General features: G+C 33.3%; 1 protein-coding gene across 1 annotated transcript in view; it reads right to left on the bottom strand.

Annotated features, from left to right (window-relative positions):
- Positions 1-22,760, bottom strand: part of LOC114329223 (protein dissatisfaction) — a 167,586-nt gene that overhangs the window by 129,534 nt on the left and 15,292 nt on the right. Inside the window, exons 2-3 of the mRNA XM_028278265.2 lie at positions 12,970-13,050; positions 5,271-5,432 (exon numbers count right to left, since the gene is read on the bottom strand). Of these exons, the coding sequence (XP_028134066.2) occupies positions 5,271-5,432; positions 12,970-13,050 (243 nt within the window). The remainder of the gene's footprint in view (positions 1-5,270; positions 5,433-12,969; positions 13,051-22,760) is intronic.

Below are 22,760 nucleotides of genomic sequence, written 5' to 3'. Positions count from 1 at the left end.
CCTCCATAAAGACCTAAGAATTAAAACAACTGTAGATATACCTTAAAAAGCTGGCAGAAAGTCACAAGCAACGACTTCATGGGCACGAGCATATTGAGGAAATCCAGCTCCTTGATACTACTGGGCAACCTAGAAGATTATAAAAGACAAAACCTTTTGAACTAGTTTGAGTGATAGCAGTGGCGGCCGGTAAGGTAGTGCCATGGAGCCATCAATTTTTTGGCGCTCGCATGCGCGAAGAGTCAAAGTCTCTGCTCCGTATAGAATATTGAGAATATTCTTGAGAATAGATTGAGAGATATATTGAGATATTGAGAATACAAGGGCATTTACCAGTCTCATCTTAATATTTTGAGAGATAGATCTGTCTTTCCAAACTTTAGTTAGGCGACTCATCGCATTTTTTGCCATACCAATACGTCTCCGAACTTCTGCTTCACAGTTACCATCTTTAGTTATACTAGACCCGAGATAGACAAAGGTGTTTACTATCTGGTATTCTTGTAACATGTTAGTCAGTTGAATTGTGTCGAATCTGTCGACCGCCATTATTTTTGTCTTAGCTTTATTGATTTTTAGACCAACTTTATTGCTTTCGTACTCAACTCTTCGCAGGAGATCAAAAATTTCTTGCTCATTTGCTGCTATAAGCTACTGTTACTCCACCGGCCCATCCTTCTAAAACCATCCTCATGACATGTTCACCATACATGTTAAATAAGTCAGGTGATAACACGCATCCTTGTCTAACACCTCTCTCGGTCTTGAATTGTTTTTAGCACTTATGATCTAGTCGTACTGTCGCTATGTTGGACTGGTACAGATTTTTAATAAGTGTCACCAGGTGCATTGGTGCGCCCATTTCTATTAAAATTGACCACAGATTTATCCACCTTACACAATCATATGCCTTTTGGTAGTCAACGAAGCATATAATCATAGGTACTTGAAATTCTCTAGACTTTTCAATGAGTTGTCTCAGGTTCAGGATTTGTTCCCTTGTGCCTTTACCCTTTACAAACCCCGCTTGTTCCTGAGGTATTTGGTAATGTAGATAGGTTTTTAATCTGTTTTTGATGATGTGTAACAAGATTTTACTAGCATGTGTTATTAGTGACAGTGTGCGGTAGTTTTCACATCTGGTAGTAGTTCCTTTTTTGTGTAGCGGGATATAAATTGAGGTACCTACACCAATCAGATGGCCATTTTCCTGAATTCCAAACAGCGACACAGATAGAATGGATGATATATAATCCTTTGTCACCTAGTAACTATAGTATTTCACATGGCATTTAATCAATGCCTGGGGATTTATTTCTCTTTAGTGATTTAATTGCATCTTTGACTTCAGCGAGTAAGACAGTAGGTTCTCTAGGGTAGTCACCTGATTAGATAGGTATAATTACAGAGACCGGTTCCCGGTCAATGCAAGTTATATTTTTATAACGCATACAAAAATAAAAACGTACACCCTGTATACTAAATGGACACTATAATGTTATATAGTATAGACTTGATCAATACACAATCTATTCATATCTGGCGTCATCTACCGAAGTATAATCCTTCTGTAAGCCAGATACGATTTCAACCGCACAGTCTAAAGGCGAAATCATCGCCCTTAAATGCCACCCCGCACCCCCATTACTCCTGGTCCCTCCGGCATGAGAATCTCCAGCTGCATCCATCAGTAGTCCCAGTCTCTCATTAATGATGATGTGCTTCCACCATTCGGCAATCTACCAACACCGTCGAGCTGAACCGTATTCTAGGCCCCATTTCAGCCTTCGGACTACTTCACTTCTCGCTACTGCTACAAGGCCCTCTGTCAAACGTGATAATAAAGCGCCCTATAAATCTTACCAAAAACTAATTTTCGGCTTAACGAAATTTAGGTGTGATGCTTTTTTGGAGAGAAGCGGAAATTGCTTGTGTCTCGTTCATACTTTTTTTTCGGTTTCATGGCAAAAAGTTTTATTTTTATTTATAGTGCGCGTCAGAGAAAACGGGCCATCCACAAAATTTAAGAAATTTGTTATCTTTTTATTCGTTTCTTATTTTTATGAAATTAAATCTATTGTAAGGTAAAGTTTTCAATCCTAATAGCGACATTAATAATATTGAAAAATATTAAAAATATTACTAAAAGATTTTTAAATTGAAAACTTATTGGTCCATTTCCCTGGTGACACCTCCAAGGCTTCTACAACATGTTCGCCAAATGGATGCTGCAGTGAAGACAAAAGGGAAGGAATTATAAACTATGCAATTCACAACTCCCGTCTGCAGCTTGGTAAAGCTCCAACGGAAAATGGACCTAGTTACTCTATAGGTGTACTACTAATATAAAAATAAAAATGTATACCATTTTTATTCAGTTGCAATGCGAAGGCAAAACAATCTTATTTTTCACTTAGAATACGGAGCGCAGTCCAGCACTCTGAATCGACGATTTTCGAATCTTGTTGGAGTCTCATCGGAGAGACCAATCACTCGTTTGAGTATCACTTTTGATGAGTATCACTCGTTTCAAGAATGTGTGTTGTCATCACGGTTCTGGATGACACTCGTCATTCGATTTAACATATACCTGATCGCGTTTTGGATGTTCCTTCATCCGAAAGTGGTCCATTTATAAATGAGAGCCATTCCAAGCTCTTTACATGTTTTGGAACAGGTGTATGACGTATTACACACCTTTTAAGAATGCTCCATATATCCAAAGTCCGGACTTTGAGCTGACCAATCAATTTTTGTAATACCAAAATCTTCATGATACTGTGTTATAATCCAGCAATCCTTGCGATGTGAAACACCTTCGCCGACTCAATCTGCTAACCAAAGAGTCTAAAAAGATCCTTAGCAACACGGCTGCGGCTCTGCTGATTCATAGCTAAAAGGAGGATGAAACCAAAAGTCGACTGTGCTCCAGAAAATCTCCCATACAAACCGCAGAATCGGCCGCAGCTACAGGGTTCAGCATGATCACCAAATGTACCTACCCACGAATGGTCGGAAGCTCAACGAAATGCAATAATTATAACGTGCATCACAGAGACATCTTCTAAGTGCGCATATGGGGTTAGTTACTATCACCATTATGCAGCTACGGCGAGGTCTAATATATCAATCACATAACGGAGGAGTGTCACAATCTCGCAGCAACATTTGCAGCATCCGTTGTAGTGCAGTCACTGAAGGTTTTCACCTCCGATTTCGTAGAACCTTTATCGATTTTCATAAAAATTGGTGAGTAATTAGAGGATACCTCAAGGAACAAAGGTGACATGATGCTAACTTGCGCTTTTACCCTGGGGGTGGATGCCACCCCTTCTCGGGGGTGAAAATTATTTTATTAAAAATAATACCATAAATCGACAGAGGGACAAATTATAAGCAAAATTTGTTATGTAAAGTTATTAATATAACTCAATACTTTTTGAGTTATTAAAGACGCAACAATTTTATTTTTTCGTAAAAAAATGCATGTTTTAAATCGGTTTTTCACGTATAACTCAAAAACTATAAGCTTTTGGAAAAAAGTTATTATTACTGAAATTGAAGATAATAAAAAATTTAATACATTTCTCACTTAAAGAACTAAACTAATGTTAGTTCAAAGTGAGTTATTGGCAATTGAATGTGTATTTTTTTCGACGAGTACTCAAATCTAAGTATTCAAGCTTAAATAACGGGAAAACGGTGCAATCTATAAAATATACCTGCTAAACATTTGTCAAAGTACTTCAGAATACCTATCAAATGAGCTTAAGAACAAGTTAATGGCATCAAAATTAAGCAAGTTATGATGAAAATAAGAGAACCCTTTGGAATTTTTTAGGAAAAAGTGAAAAATCAAACATACGCGATTTCCACAAAAAATAAAATTTATAATAATCCTTACAAGAACTTCTTTATATTAGCATAAGTAATGATTTCAATAATTTTGACCGGTTTAAAATGCATATTTTTGAACAAAAGGTATAATTTAAAAAAATCATAATTTTTAAAATTATTGTAATTTTCATATTCTTTTGATAAAAACTCCAAAAATACTCAATACACGTAAAAATGATATATAACCAAATTTTAGTTTTTTTGTGACAAATACTTTACCTGTTTTACTATTTCTATAGGGTAAAAAATAACCGAGATAGAAACGTTTAAATCTTAAATTTTGCTGTGAAAACCATGCAACCGGGGCCATTTAACCTTTTATTTAAAAAAAATAAGGAGTTTGACAGATTAAGCTTAACGTGGTGAAATAGCACTTGAAATTAACTTTCAAATGGTTTTTAGATGAACCTGACGTCGTAAAAATGAACGGAGTTATTAAAAAAAACAGTAACATTTTTTGGAAACATTTTTAAAGGATAAATTTTGAAAAAATTTTGGAGCATAAATTTTAATGATATGAACATGTTCGGGGGCTCATTTGATAGATATTTTTAAGTACTTTGACAAATGTTTAATAAATTTATGTTATAAAATGCATCATTTTCCCATTATTTCAGCTTGAATACGTAGATTTTTTTACTCGCCGAAAAAAATATACATTCAATTACCTATAACTCACTTTTAGTTAATACTAAAAGGTTTTTCTAGCAAGGAGTTTATTTCATTTTTTATTAGCTTCAATTTTGATAATAATAACTTTTTTGTAAAAACTTATAGTTTTTGAGTTATTGATGAAAAATCGGTTAAAAACATGAATTTTTCTCAAGAAAAATTAAAATCTTTGATCTTTAATAACTCAAAAAGTTTTGATTTATTTTAATAACTTTATATAATAAATTTTGCTTAGAGTTTGTTCCTCTATCGAATTATTGGGTTATTTTCAATAAAATAATTTTCATCCCCGAGAAGGGGTGGCATCCACCCCCATGGTAAAAGCGCAAGTTGGCACCATGTCACCTTTGTTCCTTGAGATATCCTCTAACCACTCACCAATTTTCATTCAAATCGATGGAGGTTCAACGAAATCGGAGGTAATAGTTCATATTCACCTTCATTGACTCCACTATTGGTGTTAATGCAATTTTAATACAATTAAAAATTCTGAACACAAAACGGTCTGGTTTTGAGTTCAGAAATATCAAATTGGTCTGGTTGTTAAAATCAATAAATGTCGTCAATATATGTGAAATATGTCATCGAATTTTTTGCATCTGAGTGTAATTATTGCTAATTTATTTATTGTTTTTCTTAAAAGTTTCAGAACAAAATCAATAAAGAATGTTGATTAATAAAAAACTATTTTAAAAACTTACCATCTTTGTTCATACTAGCCTGAAAGCATTTATTTAATCTACACGCTCTACATTGATTTCGATGGGTCTTATCAACGGGACAACGTCCTTTCATATCTCCTGTTGCCTTACAAGTGTAAACTCTATTTCGGTGTATACTACGCTTAAAAAATCCAGAACATCCTGAAAAGATTAAAAGTATAGAGGTTAAATTCTAATTTCAAATTGGAGTGTGTTCAATTTTTATATGCAAAAAACAATCTTATATTTTTCTCTGTATCATTCAATAATTTCCACCCTTAATTTTAAACCATTATCTAAATCTAAGCCAACCCTGAGCAATAATTCCTACTCCCCATCCTGCTTCCCACTCCTTAAAAAATACAGGCATTTCTTAGGCAATTCTTGAACAGTACACACGGTTTGTTCTCCACTCTAAGTGATGACCACTAGTTACCACGTGAGAAAATAACACGAATCTCTCTTTACTGTTGACTCTCGTAAGCAACAGACGTGTAGATTTCTCTGATTGTAACTCCCGAACAGAAAAGATGGGTTTTTCGCTCTTGTATCTTCTTTCAGTGATAACAACTAGCTCAACAAAAACAGTACTGTGATACAGGTGATAAGTACTTACCACGAAGCTCTCTGATTCCGCCTCTCGTAATAAACACATAATGTTTCCCCTTGTGAACTAGTTTAAAATAGAAACAGTGACGTGTACACGTGTATGCGCGAAAAACAGACAGACCAGATATCCAGGTTTTATCCGCGACAAGGATTACATAAGTTCGGAATTGGATAAGAGTCACCACTTCTGTCATATGTTGTATAATCTGTGTATAATATTAATATACACGGATTATGCGACATATGACAGAAGCTCGAAAGAAATGACTGTGAATGAAAAGCCCTATAACAGAAGGGAATAGGAAACTTGCCTAAAATTTTAAATTCGAAAAAAATGCTATAAATCGCAACACAACATAATTTAAAACATAGAGGGTGATTGATTAGTGGGGTAAAGCTCAATAGATCCGCTATAGTAATAGATAGCAATAAAAGTTAATAACAAAAATTGTAGGCAACTATGAGCTTAATATTTTAAAATTCATTAGAATGTTACAGGGTGTTCGATAACATCGTGGCAGACCAAACTTATGTTTTTTTTTTAATGGAACACCCTATATTTTATCTTATATTCGAAATCTTCTTAACTTCCCCATTACAAAAATATAAAGGTCTGTTATGTTATACAGGGTATTTACAAAGTTATAGCCAATTTTCTATGAAAATCGTAACAAGTTCAGCGCCCTGTATAAATAAAAATAAGCACAACAGCAATAGTTTATTGGTGCCATATTTTTTTATTGATTGTGAAAATTTTCAAGAATGGTTGATATTGTTAATTTTCTTTATATCGAATACAGGGCGAGTCAAAACGCAAGTACATTATTTTCTCAGTAATTTTAAATAGAATACCCTATATTTTATGTCACTATCAGAAAGTACCGTTACCGTACTTTAATTTTTGTATAATATTCCCTATGTCTAAATTTGTTAGTTTTCGAGATATTTTCATTTTTTAGAGCAAATTATTAATTAGGGGTCTAAATCTTTCCAAATTTTAAGTAAGCCATGACTGAATTCTTTAAAACTGATAATTTAAGATTACTGATTATCAATCTGCTAATCAATGTATCAATGTAGCAAATAAAGAAAGAAAACTAATTTATTAGTAATAAATTTTACAAAATAAAACACAACCACTACATACAACATTTTTGAAACAATTAAAAACCACTTTTGTATGTAAATGTAACAAATAAAGAAAGAGAAATAGTTTATTAGTTATAAATTTTACAAAAAAAAACACAAACACGAAATACAACATTTTGTGAACACAATTAAAAACTACTTTTGTATGTAAATGTAACAATGTAACAAATAAAGAACGAAAAATAATTTATCAGTAACAAATTTTACAAAAAAAAACATCAACACACATTTTTGAAAAAAATAAAAGCTACTTTTAGTAAAATATTTTATATATTTAATTACAGTAGGTGTTCAAAATGAGTTGAGTGCAGGGGCGGCTCGTGATAGTACAAGATGGTGAGGCACACTACACTTGAGGATTATTATTATTATGGTTAGATTTTCTTTAATAGCCGGAAGGTCGATTTTGTGACGTCATAACGTCACAGAACGACACCGTATTTATTTTAAGGCTTGCAAACGATATTAAATAACAATTTTATTCGCAAAAGAATAGCTACGAAAGTTCTAAGTCTCTAACAGGTTCATACTCATAGAAGCTGTTTTTTTAGCTAAAAATAATAATTAATATGATACCACACATCAAAACAGCATGAATCAGATGTTTCGTTGTTGGCTCATCAGCGTTGAACACTTGAACAGCCATATTAAGCAAAATTTACATTATATACTACATGAAAACAACGGACAACTGATTCCAGTGGCGTAACTGGGGGGGGGGGTTGGGGGTTATAAGCCTTAAATGCCTTAAATCCTTAAAGCCTTAAATCCATACCCCCAGAGACCCACCAGTTGCAGCCCCCCTTAGTATCATTCTGGTTTGGCCGTTGACTGATTCTGTTATTATTAATCACTTGCCAAAATGAAATTATGGTACGCAAACAATATACCTGCAAACACGTGATAATTTCATTTTAGAACCAATTTTATTATATTGTAAATGTATTGCATATATGCAAATAGAAACAAGCAAGTAAGCAAATTACGGTTATATTATAAGATTGTTTTTTTATGTTAAATAAACTAAGGGTTAAATTTAATTTTTTTGTTTTTTTATTTATTTTATAAACAGCGTACTTAAAAGTAAATGAATTATTATGAAAGAAATCATAATTTCTAATTTTTTTATTAATTTATTTATTTAATTGACATTGGCAAATGACTTTCAGCCAGTCAGAGCATAATAACATATTCTAAACATCTATTGTATCTCTTATACTAATAGTAAGTACACGTAACTAGAACAAACTGCTCTAACAAACTACATAAAACTGCAAAACCACGCTAGAGGCATATTTTTGCCTGCCTCTGAAAGGATACTTAATCCCGCTTCCAAAAATTATTCTCAGTCATGCTTGGTCATGCTGCCGGCCGATCTCCGTCGGCTTCGTAATATGCTAGACGAGGTACTATCAGAGGCAGTGCCTCTAATGGTACCTTGTAGAGTAGGTATATCGGTGTGTTATGAAGAACGGGTCAGGGCCGTACTAATTTTTTTTTATCATAAAAATAAAGTTAATAAAAAAAGTTTTATAATAAAAATTAAATTATTTAGCAATTTTCAAAAAGTTAAATTGTATTTAAAGAATTATTGATGATGATATAACGAAAATAAAGTTATTTAGCAAATTTCAAACAGTTAAATTGTATTTAAAGAATTGATGATGAAATAACGAAATAACGTAAATAGTCGATTGGTATACTGGTGAGGCACTGCCTCACCTGCCTCATAGGACCAGCCGCCACTGGTTGAGTGAATGAGTTACTTACATTACGAAGCATTTGTAAATTATCACTTCGAGATACACTTTGTATTCTATTTTTCATCTCATACCTTGTTATTGGAGGCATTTTATAACCTTTATTCTTAACGTAATCTCAAAAAATTCAATCCAGTTTATTAAATTTTGGTGATCTGGGTGGCCACGCTACTGGTCCATTGAAAAATGAAAATATCTCGAAAACTAATAAAATTTATACATAAGAAATATTGTATACAAATTAAAGCACGATAATGGTACTTTTCAATAGTGATATAAAATACAGGGTGTTCCATTTAAAATTACTGAGAAAATAATGTACTTACGTTTAGACTCACCCTGTATTCGATATAAAAAAAATTAGCAATGTCAATCATTTTTAAAAATTTTGACATTAAGTAAAAAAATATGGTATCAATAAACCATTGCCGTTGTGCTTATTTTTATTTATACAGGGCGCTGAACTTGTTACGATTTTCATAGAAAATTGGCTATAACTTTGTACATACCCTGTATAACATAACAGACCTTTATATTTTTGTAATGGGGAAGTTAAGAAGATTTCGAATATAAGATAAAATATAGGGTGTTCCATTTCAAAAAAAACATAAGTTTGGTCTGCCACGATGTTATCGAACACCCTGTAACATTCTAATGAATTTTAGAATATAAAGCTCAAAGTTGCCTACAATTTTTGTTATTAAGTTTTATTGCTATATATTACTATAGCGGATCGATTGAGCTTTACCCCACTAATCAATCACCCTGTATATCAAAGAAACATTTTTTTGTCTTTCGTTTGGCCCCTAAAGACGATTAAAATCGAGAGAAAATTCAAATTATGGCAGGCAGCCCAAAACGCATCCTCATTGGTCGTGACGTCATATCATTATAGTATTTATAGTAGTAGAAGAAAGAGTTTCAGTAAATCCTAAAACTTTCATTTACAAAAATAGGAGGAAAATAAAAATTCAATCTCAATTCAATCTCCGACCATTGTCAGAAGATGTATCTCAGAGTTATAATAGGAAAATTACGTGCAATGCTCAATTTAAAAATATTGCGACTAAAAAACATTAATTCCTTAGTTACTTATGCCGCGCTACACTCTTGGTGGAACAAAATAACACAACAAAAAGCAATATTAAAGGTACAAAAACTACAAAGAGTCACACGTGTAAAGGTGTGCTCACAACGAGGCGCCGACCCTTGCTCCCTGATATCCCTCGTACTGCTCGTACCATAATATAATTACACTTTTATAAAAAAGAACTTTTTTATAGAAAACCTTTTTATTATTTATAGGAGAGAATATAAAATAATTTAGCGATATTAAATGCTTAAAATTCCAAAAATTACACTGTAATAAAAAAGTACTTTTTATAATATCACGATTTTGTTATTGTATATTATATGACACAACATGTTTGTAAAGAATAATTAACTTAGAAAATATGAATTTTTAGTAGGTGTATTTTTTTATTTTTAATTATGATTCCAAAAATTACACTGGTATAAAATAGTACTTTTTATAATACCACGGTTGTTTAAAATAGTATATATAATTTTAAGTATATAAACTTTTAATTATTTATTAAAACAATTAAAAAAAGATACGCAACAGCCGGGTTCCAACTCGGGACCTCTCGATCTGCAGTCTAATGCCACTGAGCCACCATCAAGCTTTATGTAACAGATATCGATTTATTAACGTACTTTAAAATATCATTGCATTAGTCACATTTTTAAAATAGTTTGAAATTTAAAAAAATCGATTTATCCATACAGTGCAGTGTGATTGGTTAGTGAGGTAAAGTTCTGTAGATCCGTTATAGTAAGAGATAGTAATAAAAGTTAATAACAAAAATTGTAACTTTGATTATAGATTGATAATCAGTAATTGTAAATTGTCAGTTTTAGACAATTCAGTCATGGCTTACTTAAAATTTGGAAAGATTTAGACCCGTAATTATTCATAATTTTGCTCTGAAAAATGAAAATATCTCGAAAACTAATAAATTTACACATAGGCAATGTTAGGTATATAAAAATTAAAGTATGGTAATGGTACTTTTCGATGATATAAAATATAAAATACTATTTAAAATTACTGAGAAAATAATTTACTTGCACTTTGACTCACCCTGTATTCAATATAAAGAAAATTAGCAATATCAATCATTTACGAAAATTTTGACAATAAGTAAAACAATATGACGTCAATAAACCATTGCCCTTGTGCTTACTTTTATTTATACAGGGAGTTGAGCTTGTTACGATTTTCATATAAAATTGGTTATAACTTTGTAAATACCCTGTATAACATACCAAACCTTTATATTTTTATAATGGAAAAGTTGTGAAGAGTTCTAATATAAAATAAAATACAGGGTGTACTATTAAAAAAACATAAGTTTGGTCTGCCACTATGTTATCGACCACCCTGTAATATTCTAACTAATTTTTTATTGTTCAGCTCAAAGTTCGCTACAATTTTTGATATTAAGTTTTATCGCTATACATTACTATAACGGATCTACGGAGCTTTACTCCACTAATTAATCACACTGTATAATATCAGTTAAATATTGCATTGTTAGCTAGTTCTGAGCTTTTCTGAAAATTTCAGGTGCCTAGGTAGCCTAGAACTATTTTTAAAATGGATTACAAAATTTGCGAAGTCCGTGACACCAACCAAGCCAAGTATATAAAAAGGTTTTAATAATATTCAATAGTTTTCACAAATAAAATATTAAATTGATATGACATATAAAGTAACGCCATCTATTAAAAGTAAACATCAACCGAGTAAACTAGTAGCGTCATCTTTTGTATAAAGCCGCGGCGAAATAACAAGCGGTTTCTGTCGTTTTAATATGGCCTTTCAACCAATTATGAGATATATCAGATTTTTATCAACATCCTAAGTGCTCTTAACTTTGTTGCAAACACACGCTAAACACAGTTACTCGATATAATATATAGTGTAGTTTAAACTCCGAGGTCCAGATTATAATTCCAAACATTACACTAGTATAAAAAAGTACTTTTTATAATACCCCGGTTATTTAAAATGCCATATATAATAATTAACTTATAAAGTATGAATTTTAAGTATATTAACTTTTAATTATGTATTAAAAAAATTAAAAAAAGGTAAGCGAGAGGTAGGATTTGAACTCAGGACCAGTATATCTCCGGCCCAACGTTCTACCACTGAGCTATCAGGACTCGATGTATAATGTTACGTTAAAATGGAATTTAAATGTCATAGCATTAGTCACATTTTTAAAATAGTTTGGTAAAAAAAAATTCATTTATCCATACAATAGCAGGTAATGGTTTTTCAACCAATTATGGGATATATCAGATTTTTATTAACATCCCAAGTGCTCTTAACTTTATTGCAAACACACGTTAAACACAGTTACTCGAAATAACATAGTGTAGTTGTTTACCTCCGAGTTCAAGATTATTTTCCAAGAATTACACTAGTATAAAAAAGTACTTTTTATAATACCACGGTTGTTTACAATGGCATAATATAATAATTAACTTATAACATATGAATTTTAAGTATATTAAGTTTTAATTATGTATTAAAAAAAATAAAAAAAAGGTAAGCGAGAGGTAGGATTTGAACTCAGCAGGACCAGTAGATCTCCGATCTAATGCTCTATTACAATTCAAATGTCATAAAAATCACATTTTTAAAACAGTTTGAAATTTAAAAAAGAATCCATTTATCCATACAATAGCAGTTAAATATTGCATTGTTAGTCAGCTCTTAGCTATCCTGAAAATTTCAAGTATATACCTAGGTAGTCTAGAACTATTGTTAAAATGGATTACAAAATTTGCGGAGTCCGTGACACCAACCAAGCCAAGTATATAAAAAGGTTTTAATTATTATCGATCGACAGATGCATTATTTTAAATGAGAGCGTTCACCAAAATGAAGAGTAGGATACTAAGCTCTAGGATAGGCAGGACCTCGATCTTTGATCGTTCGCTTCGTTATCGATCATTCGCTATCTATACACTAAACAAATACGAAGCGAATACGTTCGATAACGAAGCGAAAGGTCAAAAATCGAGGTCGATAGCAATAGATGAGAGCTGAGCGCAAACAGTTCTAAATATATGTAGGTAGTAACAATAACACAACAACATATACATACCGTCGCAACTGTAAATTCCATAATGTTTTCCAGAACTTCTGTCTCCACAAACTTTGCAAGGTATATCTAGAAGTCGGTCCCCTAAAAAAGAAATTTCTAAGTATTATATGATTCAGAAAATTCTGTTTACACATGTCTTAAATAATTAATTTTTAATAGGTAAATTAACTCATTGACAACCTGTCAATCTGGACAACCTGAACAATCCAGAAATAGAAAAGCGATTGCGAGAAGAATTGAATAGAAAACTCCTAGATCAGAGGGAGGAAGCAATACAAGAAGAATGCACGAAGGTTAAGAGGATTACATGGGAAACTGCTAAAAGTGTGATAGGAATTAAAAAACATCAAAAAGAAGAGCTTTGGTTTGATAAAGAAGGTAAGCAAGCAATAGACAAAAGAAATTAACTGTACGTACATATAGGTATTCAAAGAATAACACGATAACACGAGGAAGTCGCAAAAATATGAAGAAGAACGAAGAAAGGTAGAAAAAATATCCAGAAGAAAGGAGAGGAGATACGAAAACGACCAAATACTAAAAATAGAGGAAGATGTTAATCAGAGTGATACCAGAGGAGTATGTAAATTCCTGAAACAACTCAGACAGGAATATAAACCACGCACTAATCTTTTTATAAATTTTCAGTGATTATGTAGCAATAAAAGCAGGCTTAAAAACTATTTCGAGGGTTTTCTAAAAGGGCAAATACAAAAAAACACAGCCCATGCAGTAGTGGATGTGGAGATAATAGAAGATCAGAACTTGAGTAATTAATTAACCTACCCAATAGATACTATTCAAGCACTGAGGAATAATAAAGCGGCAGGTATTAACAACATACCAGATGAAATTCTCAAAATTGGAGGACACGCATTGATAGATAGATTTCATAAACTACTTAATAATAATGGGATGGGAGCGCGATCTAGATATCTATCAAATTTTTGTAGTAGAATTTCGACACATCTATGATGTTAACATAAACAGAGATAAAATATACTTAATTATGCAAGAATTTGATATACCAAGAAAATTGGTAAAATTAGTTCAACATACCATGACTCACAGAAGCACAAATATGAGTTCAAAATAAATTGATAGGCATTTTTCAAATAACTAAGGGCTAAAACAGGAAGATAATTTGGATCCGACTCTGATTAGCCTGTATGGAATACCTCATAAGAAAAATATCTGTAAATCCAAAAATTATTATTTAATAAGTCTAAGTAGATTGTGATCTACGCAGACGATGTAAAATTGATGGGAAGAACCGCAAGAGACATCACAGAACTTTAATGTGAAGCTTGAAGAAAATGCGAAAGAAATAGGCTCTCAACGCAGATCAAGCTAAAGCCCTAATCTATCTAATTAGCCGTTTTCGGTTCATCTTTGGACATCTTCTTCTTAAGGTGCCTATCCGTTCCGGATGTTGGCGATCAGCATGGCTATCCTAACTTTGCTTGCTGCTATTCTGAATAGTCCGGTTGTCGATGTATTAAACCACTTTCTCAGGTTTTGAAGCCAAGACATTCTTCTTCTCCCTGGTCCTCTCTTTCCAAATACCTTGCCTTGAAGAATGAGTTGCAACAAGCCATATCTCTGTTCATTCCTCATAACATTTCCAAGATATTCTAGTTTGCGCTCTTTGATTGTGTTGATAATCTCGCATTCCTTGCCTATTCTACGTAGAACCTCAACATTAGTCACACGATCCACCCACGAAATTCTCAAAATGCGCCTGTAACACCACATCTCGAATGCCTCGAGTTTTCTCAAAGAAGCCTCGAAAAGTGTCCAGGCCTCTACTCCGTATAATAACGTAGAAAATACATAGCATCTGATGATAGAGATTTTGGTAGCAAGAGGTAAATCGTGGCTTCTGAAAAGAGACTTCATCATTATGAACGCTGATCTCGCTTTTCCTATGCGTTGTTTTATTTCACTTGAGTGGTCCCACTGACTGTTTATGTTGGTACCAAGGTATGTGTAGCTGTCGACCCTGTCAATTAATTGTTGGTTAACCAAAAGCTGTGTATTTAATATTTCGCGCTTACTTACTACCATGTACTTTGTTTTTTTTCGTATTGAGATCAAGTCCGTATTCTCTACTTATATCTGATATGCGCGACATTATTCTTTGCAAACCATCTAGACTGTCTGCAAAAACTACAGCGTCGTCGGCATATCTAATGTTGTTCAGACGCACTCCGTTGACTAATACGCCTTCCTGTAGTTCTCCCAGCGCTTGCTCGAAGATACATTCGGAGTATATATTAAACTAAAATCAATGGGAAAATCCCAAATTATATGTATTAAACAGCACAGGGGACAGGATGCATCCTTGCCTTACTCCTCTATCTATGGAGACTGCCTCTGTCAATTGGTCATCCACTTTAATATTGGCAGTTTGGTTGTAATACAAATTATATAGGGTGTCCCAAAAGTAGTGGAACGGTCGAATATTTCGCCAACTAAACATCGGATCGAAAAACTGAAAAATACGTGTTCCATCATTTTCAAAAATCTATCCAATGACACCAAACACCAACCCCCACTACACCCCCTGGAGGTGGGGTGGGGGTAACTTTAAAATCTCAAATGGAAACCTCTAGTTTTTTTTGCAGATTTGGATTCGTTACGTAAAAGTAAGCAACTTTTATTCAAGACATTTTTTCGAACTGTGGATAAATGGCGCTATAATTGGGAAAAACGATTTATCCTGATACCATAGGTAAATTATAGAAACGGTCTAATATCTCGAGAAATACACTTCCAAATGAGAAACCAAAAAACAGGTTTTTAATATCTTTCGAAAACCTATTGATAAACACCAAAAATGACCCTCCAACCCACGCCCTGGAGACGGGGTGGGGGGTAAATTTAAAATCTTAAATGGCAACCCCCACTTTTTATTGCAGATTCGAATTCTTCATGAAAAACTAAGCAACATTTATCCGAAACATTTTTTAAAATTGTTGATAGATGGCGCTAATAAATCGTATTTTTCCAATTAAAGCGCCATCTATCAACAATTCTAAAAAATGTTTCGAATAAATGTTGCTTAGTTTTTCATGACGAATCCGAATCTGTAATAAAAGTGGGGGTTGCCATTTAAGATTTTAAAGTTACCCCCCACCCCACCTCCAGGGGGTGGGTTGGAGGGTCATGTTTAGTGTTATTCGATAGGTTTTCGAAAAGTATTAAAAACCATTTTTTTGCTTTCTCATTTGGAAGTGTATTTCTCGAGATATTAGACCGTTTCTATAATTTAACTATGGTATCAGGAAAAATCGTTTTTCTCAATTATAGCGCCATCTATCCACAGTTCGAAAAAATGTATTGAATAAAATTTGCTTACTTTTACGTGACGAATCCAAATCTGCAAGAAAAACTAGGGGTTTCCATTTGAGATTTTAAAGTTACCCTCCACCCCACCTGCAGGGGGTGTACTGGGGGGTTGGTGTTTGGCGTCATTGGATAGATTTTTGAAAATGATTGAAAACGTATTTTTCAGTTTTTCGATCCGATGTTTAGTTCGCGAAATATTCGACCGTTCCACTACTTTTGGGACACCCTGTATATGATTCTCAAGTCTCTATCACCTACTACCGCTTCTTTCAAGATGTTTATGAGTTTATCATGTTTTACTCTATCAAACGCCTTCTTGTAGTCGATAAAACAAATATACACGTCACAGTCAACATCCCTGCATCTTTGCATAAGCACTTGGACAGCGAATAGAGCCTCTCGGGTGCCTAAGGCATCGCGGAATCCAAACTGCGTCCATGATATCTGTTCTTCGCATTTTTTATATATTCTGCCGTGTATTACTTTTAGAAACGTTTTGAGTAAGTGGCTCATTAGGCTAATTGTTCTGTAGTCTTCACATGTTTTGGCATTTACTTTTTTGAGTAAAGTTACGAAGGTCGACTTTAACCAGCTTGTCGACTTTAACCAGCTTTGGGGTATTTTCCAGTTACGTATATTTTGTTGAATACAGTTGTTATCCATTTTATTCCTTGTTCATCCATAAGTTTTAGGAATTCTACATAAAACTGGTCAGGCCCTACAGCTTTACCATCTTTAGTTGTTTTAATAGCTGACGTGACTTCTTCAATGGTAATCGGGGGTCCTGTTTGGCATTCACTGTCTTCAATGGTATTCTGCCTTTCATCCGCAAAAGTTACTTCCACATATTTCTTCCACGTGTCTAGTTTTTCTTGCACACTTAACAGTGGTTTGCCTTGGTTATCTGCCAAACACCCAACTCTTCTAGGTTTGTATAAGCCTGCAGCTTCTTTAACTTTTTTGTGCATATTGAATGAATCGTGTTTACGTTGCAATTGCTGGATTTCCGCACACTGTTCTCTGATTCGTGTATCCTTAGCTATTCTAATTGCTTTTTTGATCTCTTTATCTATTCTTTTGTATAATGACATGTCCTGATCTTTGGACTTTCGCCTCTCTTCCATCTTTGGACATAAACCTCCCCAATCCTTTTCCATTCTTCTCTGTCTGTCACTAGTTATCCAACTAGAGCCCACGTGCTTCTTGATATCATCTGCCCATCTCATTTGGGGCCTTCCTCTGCTTCGTTTATATTCCCACAGTCCCCAATTTATAAGAATTTTGTTCCATCGGTCTTCTTTTTGTCTTATAGTGTGTCCGGCTAATCTCCATTTCAATTTTGCAACTTCTTGTCTAACATCCCTAACTTTGGTTTTCTCTCATCAATCTAGGGTCAAAGGGAATGTTCATTTTTCGGAGATCTGATTTGATATTATCTCTCCATAGCATTCTGGGACGTCCGAGTGGTATCCTGCCTGTAGGAATCTCCTCCCATACCAGTCTTACAAGTCTCTCGTTATGAAGTCTGTGCAACGTGACCTGCCCATCTTAGTTGCTGTGATTTAATTTCTTGGACAATATCGGTATCATTGTAGAGTGCTTTTAATTCGATGTTGGTTCTGATCCTATACTTGGTTTGTGTTAATGTCGTGGTGAGGTCCGAAAATTTTTCTACCTTTTTTTCGTTCAAAACGTCTGAGCTTTTCTTATCCACTCGTTTCTCTTTTTATCCATTAGTCTTATATGCAACATTTGCCTTTCCATTGCTCTTTGCGTTTTTATGATTTGTCCATGTTTGCTTTTGTAAACGTCCACGTTTGGTAACCATAAGTGAGAACAAGGAGTACACATTGATTGTATTTAATTAAAGCCCTAATATCTAAATACTAAAACATCTCATAAAACTGAGAGTACTGAGGACACTTCTGATTAAAAAGTTTGGACTTTAACCGGAAGTTTCGCAAAAATTACTCAAAATTAGTGAAATTGTATATCAATTGAAGCAAAGTACACGAAGAGTTTAAATATCGACTTCCATGTTGGGTGAAAATCTAGGACTTACGAAGTCCAATTATTGCTTGTTAAATTCAAACTACTTTATACGACGTTTTAGCCTCCAGATCGAAATCTTTCTCTTTTTTGTTGGTTTGAATTGTTGATTTTTTAATTTAGAATTTCAGATCAGTATTTTTTATTTTGTAAAACATGTTTAAACCCTGTATAGGGAATCCTACCAATATCAAATGTGCAATTTCCCTTGATTATATTAAAGTTGACAAGACAGAAAATCAGGAAACAAACATTTACATTCCTCGACTTCAAAGACAACTGAGACATCGAATTGTAATCCTCGTTTCCTTATTTAGATTCTTGTGCTTTGTATAAGTTGCTATGGATACTGTGACAATACAACAGAGAGGGATCAAATAATTTTGTAACAAGAGCGTACCTCTGGAAAATATTAAAGCGTAAAAATAAACTGAATTTTACTATTTCAGTTGAGTATATAGCGATACGCTTTAATTACTATTTTCGCTAATTTTAATTTTAATATTTTTTCTCAAAAGCGAAACAACTTATGCATTCGAAATTCACATTAAATTAAACACAAAAATGTAAGAGTGACATGGCTTTACTCTGTCAACATCTGTTTCCTCACCCACATAAATTAGTTATCATATCAGACCATTATGTCAACAAAGAATGCATCGAAATTGTTTTCTTAAAACTGCGAAAGTGTACGCCAGACCTAGTGATTTATTGACAGCTGGTCAAAGTAAAACAAACACAAACATATTTATCGTTTGTGGTTTTTTTCTTTAGTCACAGCTCAGCAGGCAAACGCATCGGGTCTGGTCGTCGCTAACATCCACCTTTTCTTCCGAGACCAAAGCGAAACACATTTTCGTTACAATAAATAAAATATTTATCGTTCTTTTTATTACATTCATTTCAATTAAATTCCGGCAACTCACCCATCGGAATAAGTATAAGCCACAATTTTCCTTTAAATTTAAATTTATTTTAAGTTTCGATTTCCACCTCGGAAATCGTTCTCTAAATACAATAGATGTTTGACTTCATGTCGACCTCTTTAACTACTATATTATTTTTCTTTGTTCTTTCTCATAATTTATCTCTAATTTATCTTTTAGTGGCATTATTTTTTTCCATTGTTTAATTATTGTTCTTTAATTTAGCTTCTCTTTAATTTGCGGCAGTTTTTATTTTTCCTATATTCAATCATTTCACTATTCCTATTAGATTCTTCGAAATCTCTTTTCATTTTAATAATATAACACCGGTTTATAGCGTCCTGCGCCTTCCGGTTCCTATTCTCCAGCCGCGTCGATCTGTCCAATCTCCTGTCAAGGCAAAAGGGATATAGCTCAGTGGTAGAGCGTGTGACCGGAGATCAAGAGGTCCCGGGTTCAAATCCCGGACGATTCATATTATTTTTTCTTATATTTTTGGTATCGTTTTAATAAAAACATTTTAAAAGTGGTAGGTAAAGAAAGTTAGTTTAATATTTAAATAAAATACAAATAACCTGTTAAGTATATTAATTTCGTTGAAATAATAATAATAGAAGTATAACTTCTTACGTGCGTACAAAGTACACACACATTCTTTTTTACGACAATATAAAAATAATAACCACTAAAATTAAAAAATGACGTTTAATTAAATCTAATCTAACAAATTACGACATTTTAATAGCTAATCGGGGTTTGACTAGTTCATAAAATTAAATTTCGACCTTTGCCTGACCAACTTAGTCTCTCCCATAGATTTAAGAAGCCCTTTTTCATTCTAGAAGGGGTTTTCATTAATCTAAGGTCTCTCCTAGGTTTGACTAGTCAAAGGCCGAAACTGTAATTTATTTCGGGCGTTGACTAAGACCGTCAGTCAGACCTGAGGATTGCCTAGTCAAACCTAGGAGTGCCTGAAATTCGGGCTTTGACTATAGCATATGTATATAAAAAAACATATTATATAGTGCAGCAGTGGGGGTCCTAGCGATTAAGTTGAGGTGTTGTGGATTTATTTCCCATAATTTTGTTCGTCTCATATTCAATTTTTGGCTCATAAAATAAAAAAAATGTTACTCCTTTTTGAAAATCCTGCCAGTTACGCTACATGCAAGCTTTTAGATGAGAAGAAACTTAAAATTTATATCACTCCTCCATTTTTAAAAAAGTATGTTGATAAGGATCTTCAAAAGCAACTATTAGTGGCTGATGCTAAGTTGGGATCTGCAATTAAGGATAATATTTATAGCAATTCTAGCTATTAAATATATTTATGGCTGTTCTAGTACAACAATTGGTGGGAGTCCGACTGATATCCCACCGCCGGTCGCCAATTTTATTACACTTCTTTATAATCACTGCTAATGGAAACATCAAACAATATAACAATAAGCGAAAGTTTTATTTTTATAAAATTAAAATAATATTAAAAATTAAACTTTATTGGGACCAATTTTTCTGGTGGTTTCTAAAATTTGCAAACCAACGATAATATAACAATACTTGATGACAACTCTAACGGAATTACAGAACTATTCAAAAACTCAATTACTACTATACTTAAGCTTCTTGTTTATATACATTTTCTGATATTCCATAACTTACGAGATATATATTTAGGGATATTTACATGACGTCTAGAACATTCTAGATTTTTAGTATTTCTTCTTTTTTGTCAAGAGACTGTTTCTATATGGAATAAATATTATGGAACTATCGCAATACTGCCCCTTCCTTTATGTTTACTTGCCTCGAATAACTGGTCTATCAGGAACTGAAGCCAACAGGTTAGATCAGTTTCATAGTATGAAGCTAATCTCTCTATTTCGATGATATCTAGTCTAGAGGTCTAGAAGATTCTAGCTTTTTAGTACTCCTTCTTTTCCTCAAGATAATTTTTTTATATGGAATAAATCACACAATAAAAACAGCCAAAATCGAATACCTGGGTCACATCATGAGAAACAGCGAATGATATGGACTGCTGCAACTAATCTTGCAGGGAAAAGTAGAAGGAAAACTAGGACCAGGATGACGCAGTGGCGGATCTATTATAAATTTGCCTTTGGAGGGGAAATTTGCTTTAGGGGGAACTTCGAATGAATCATCAAAAAGAGATAAAAAAGATAAACCCAAACCACATAAAAGACATAAATAATAACCTATAAGCATGAAGTTCCCTTAATTTTTCTAAATAGCGTGTTTATTGGTTTGAATATGTCTGTATGCAGGGCCTATTTTACCACTAGGCTCGTGGGCACCTGCCTCGGGCCCGCATTTTAATGGGGCCCGAAAGGATCACCAAAAAAATTGTTTATTGCAATAACAAAATAAATTTTTAAAATTCTTTCATTTTACGAACAGGAAATGATAAATGATAACTCCACTGTTGATTTTCAAGCGACTTCACCTGTCACAAGTACATCTCTTTCATCTCCTATAGAAAACGACAATGTCAATAGCTCTTTTCCTAGCGATATATTGGTTTGGCTTGGCCAAAACATTTAAATCTGAAATTTCAACAATATTTTATAAATGATCGACCGAATCAATATATTGATAAAACTAGTGAATGCGTTCCACAACTGGATAATAATAAAACCAGACATTTGCAAAGTGCGATTTTTTATACTTAAAATGAAATTTAATGGGGAAAACATTCTTCGCGAGTGGTTAGTGTACAGTCCTAAATATAGCCGTGTTTATTGTTATTGTTACGTTTGTAAACTGATTTCCACGAAAATTATTGTTCTTCTAACTTTCGATTGGTAAATATAATGACTGGAAAAATATCAATAGGGCAGTTATTCAACATGAGCGATCTCCTAAACATATTTCATTAATTGGTACGTTAGTCAAGAGAAGTAGTAGGTACAGCAGGACAAATTATTGTAACATTAATGGAAAAAAGTGATTTAGAAGAAAAGGAACATTGAGGAAACGTTCTTTAACGAATAATAACAACCATTAAATTTTTGGACAAGAATGGTCTATCCTTTTATAGTTCAACAACAAAATTATTTACAAAAGGAAATGACATATACCTAGTGTGTCGCATTTAAGATGAAGACAGCCCTATAGTTTGGCTATCAAAATAAATACATATATTTGAAGTTTTGCACAGTCATGCAGGTTGAATGTTCACATTTTTTAAGATACTCAACTGAAATTTAATTAAACGCAGCCTACTAAGACTCCACAAACAGAGTAAATTTTCGATATTTTTGCTTCGCGTTGGAGATATCGGAAAAAGGTATTTGAAAAAGTCGTTTCAAATATTATTCTAACCCCACATACCAAATTTCAACTTAAAATTGGCTAGCCCGAGATGCATCGGGAGAGCTGAGATGAATTTTAGGGTCCTGACTACAAATAATGAAAAAACTAAAAGTGCGAATTTTGTCATGC

Source organism: Diabrotica virgifera, chromosome 7 (genome assembly GCF_917563875.1).
Source record: "Diabrotica virgifera virgifera chromosome 7, PGI_DIABVI_V3a".
Classification (NCBI taxonomy): domain Eukaryota; kingdom Metazoa; phylum Arthropoda; class Insecta; order Coleoptera; family Chrysomelidae; genus Diabrotica; species Diabrotica virgifera.
The sequence above is the reverse complement of the archived record's forward strand: the minus strand, read 5'-3'. Positions and strand labels throughout refer to the sequence as shown.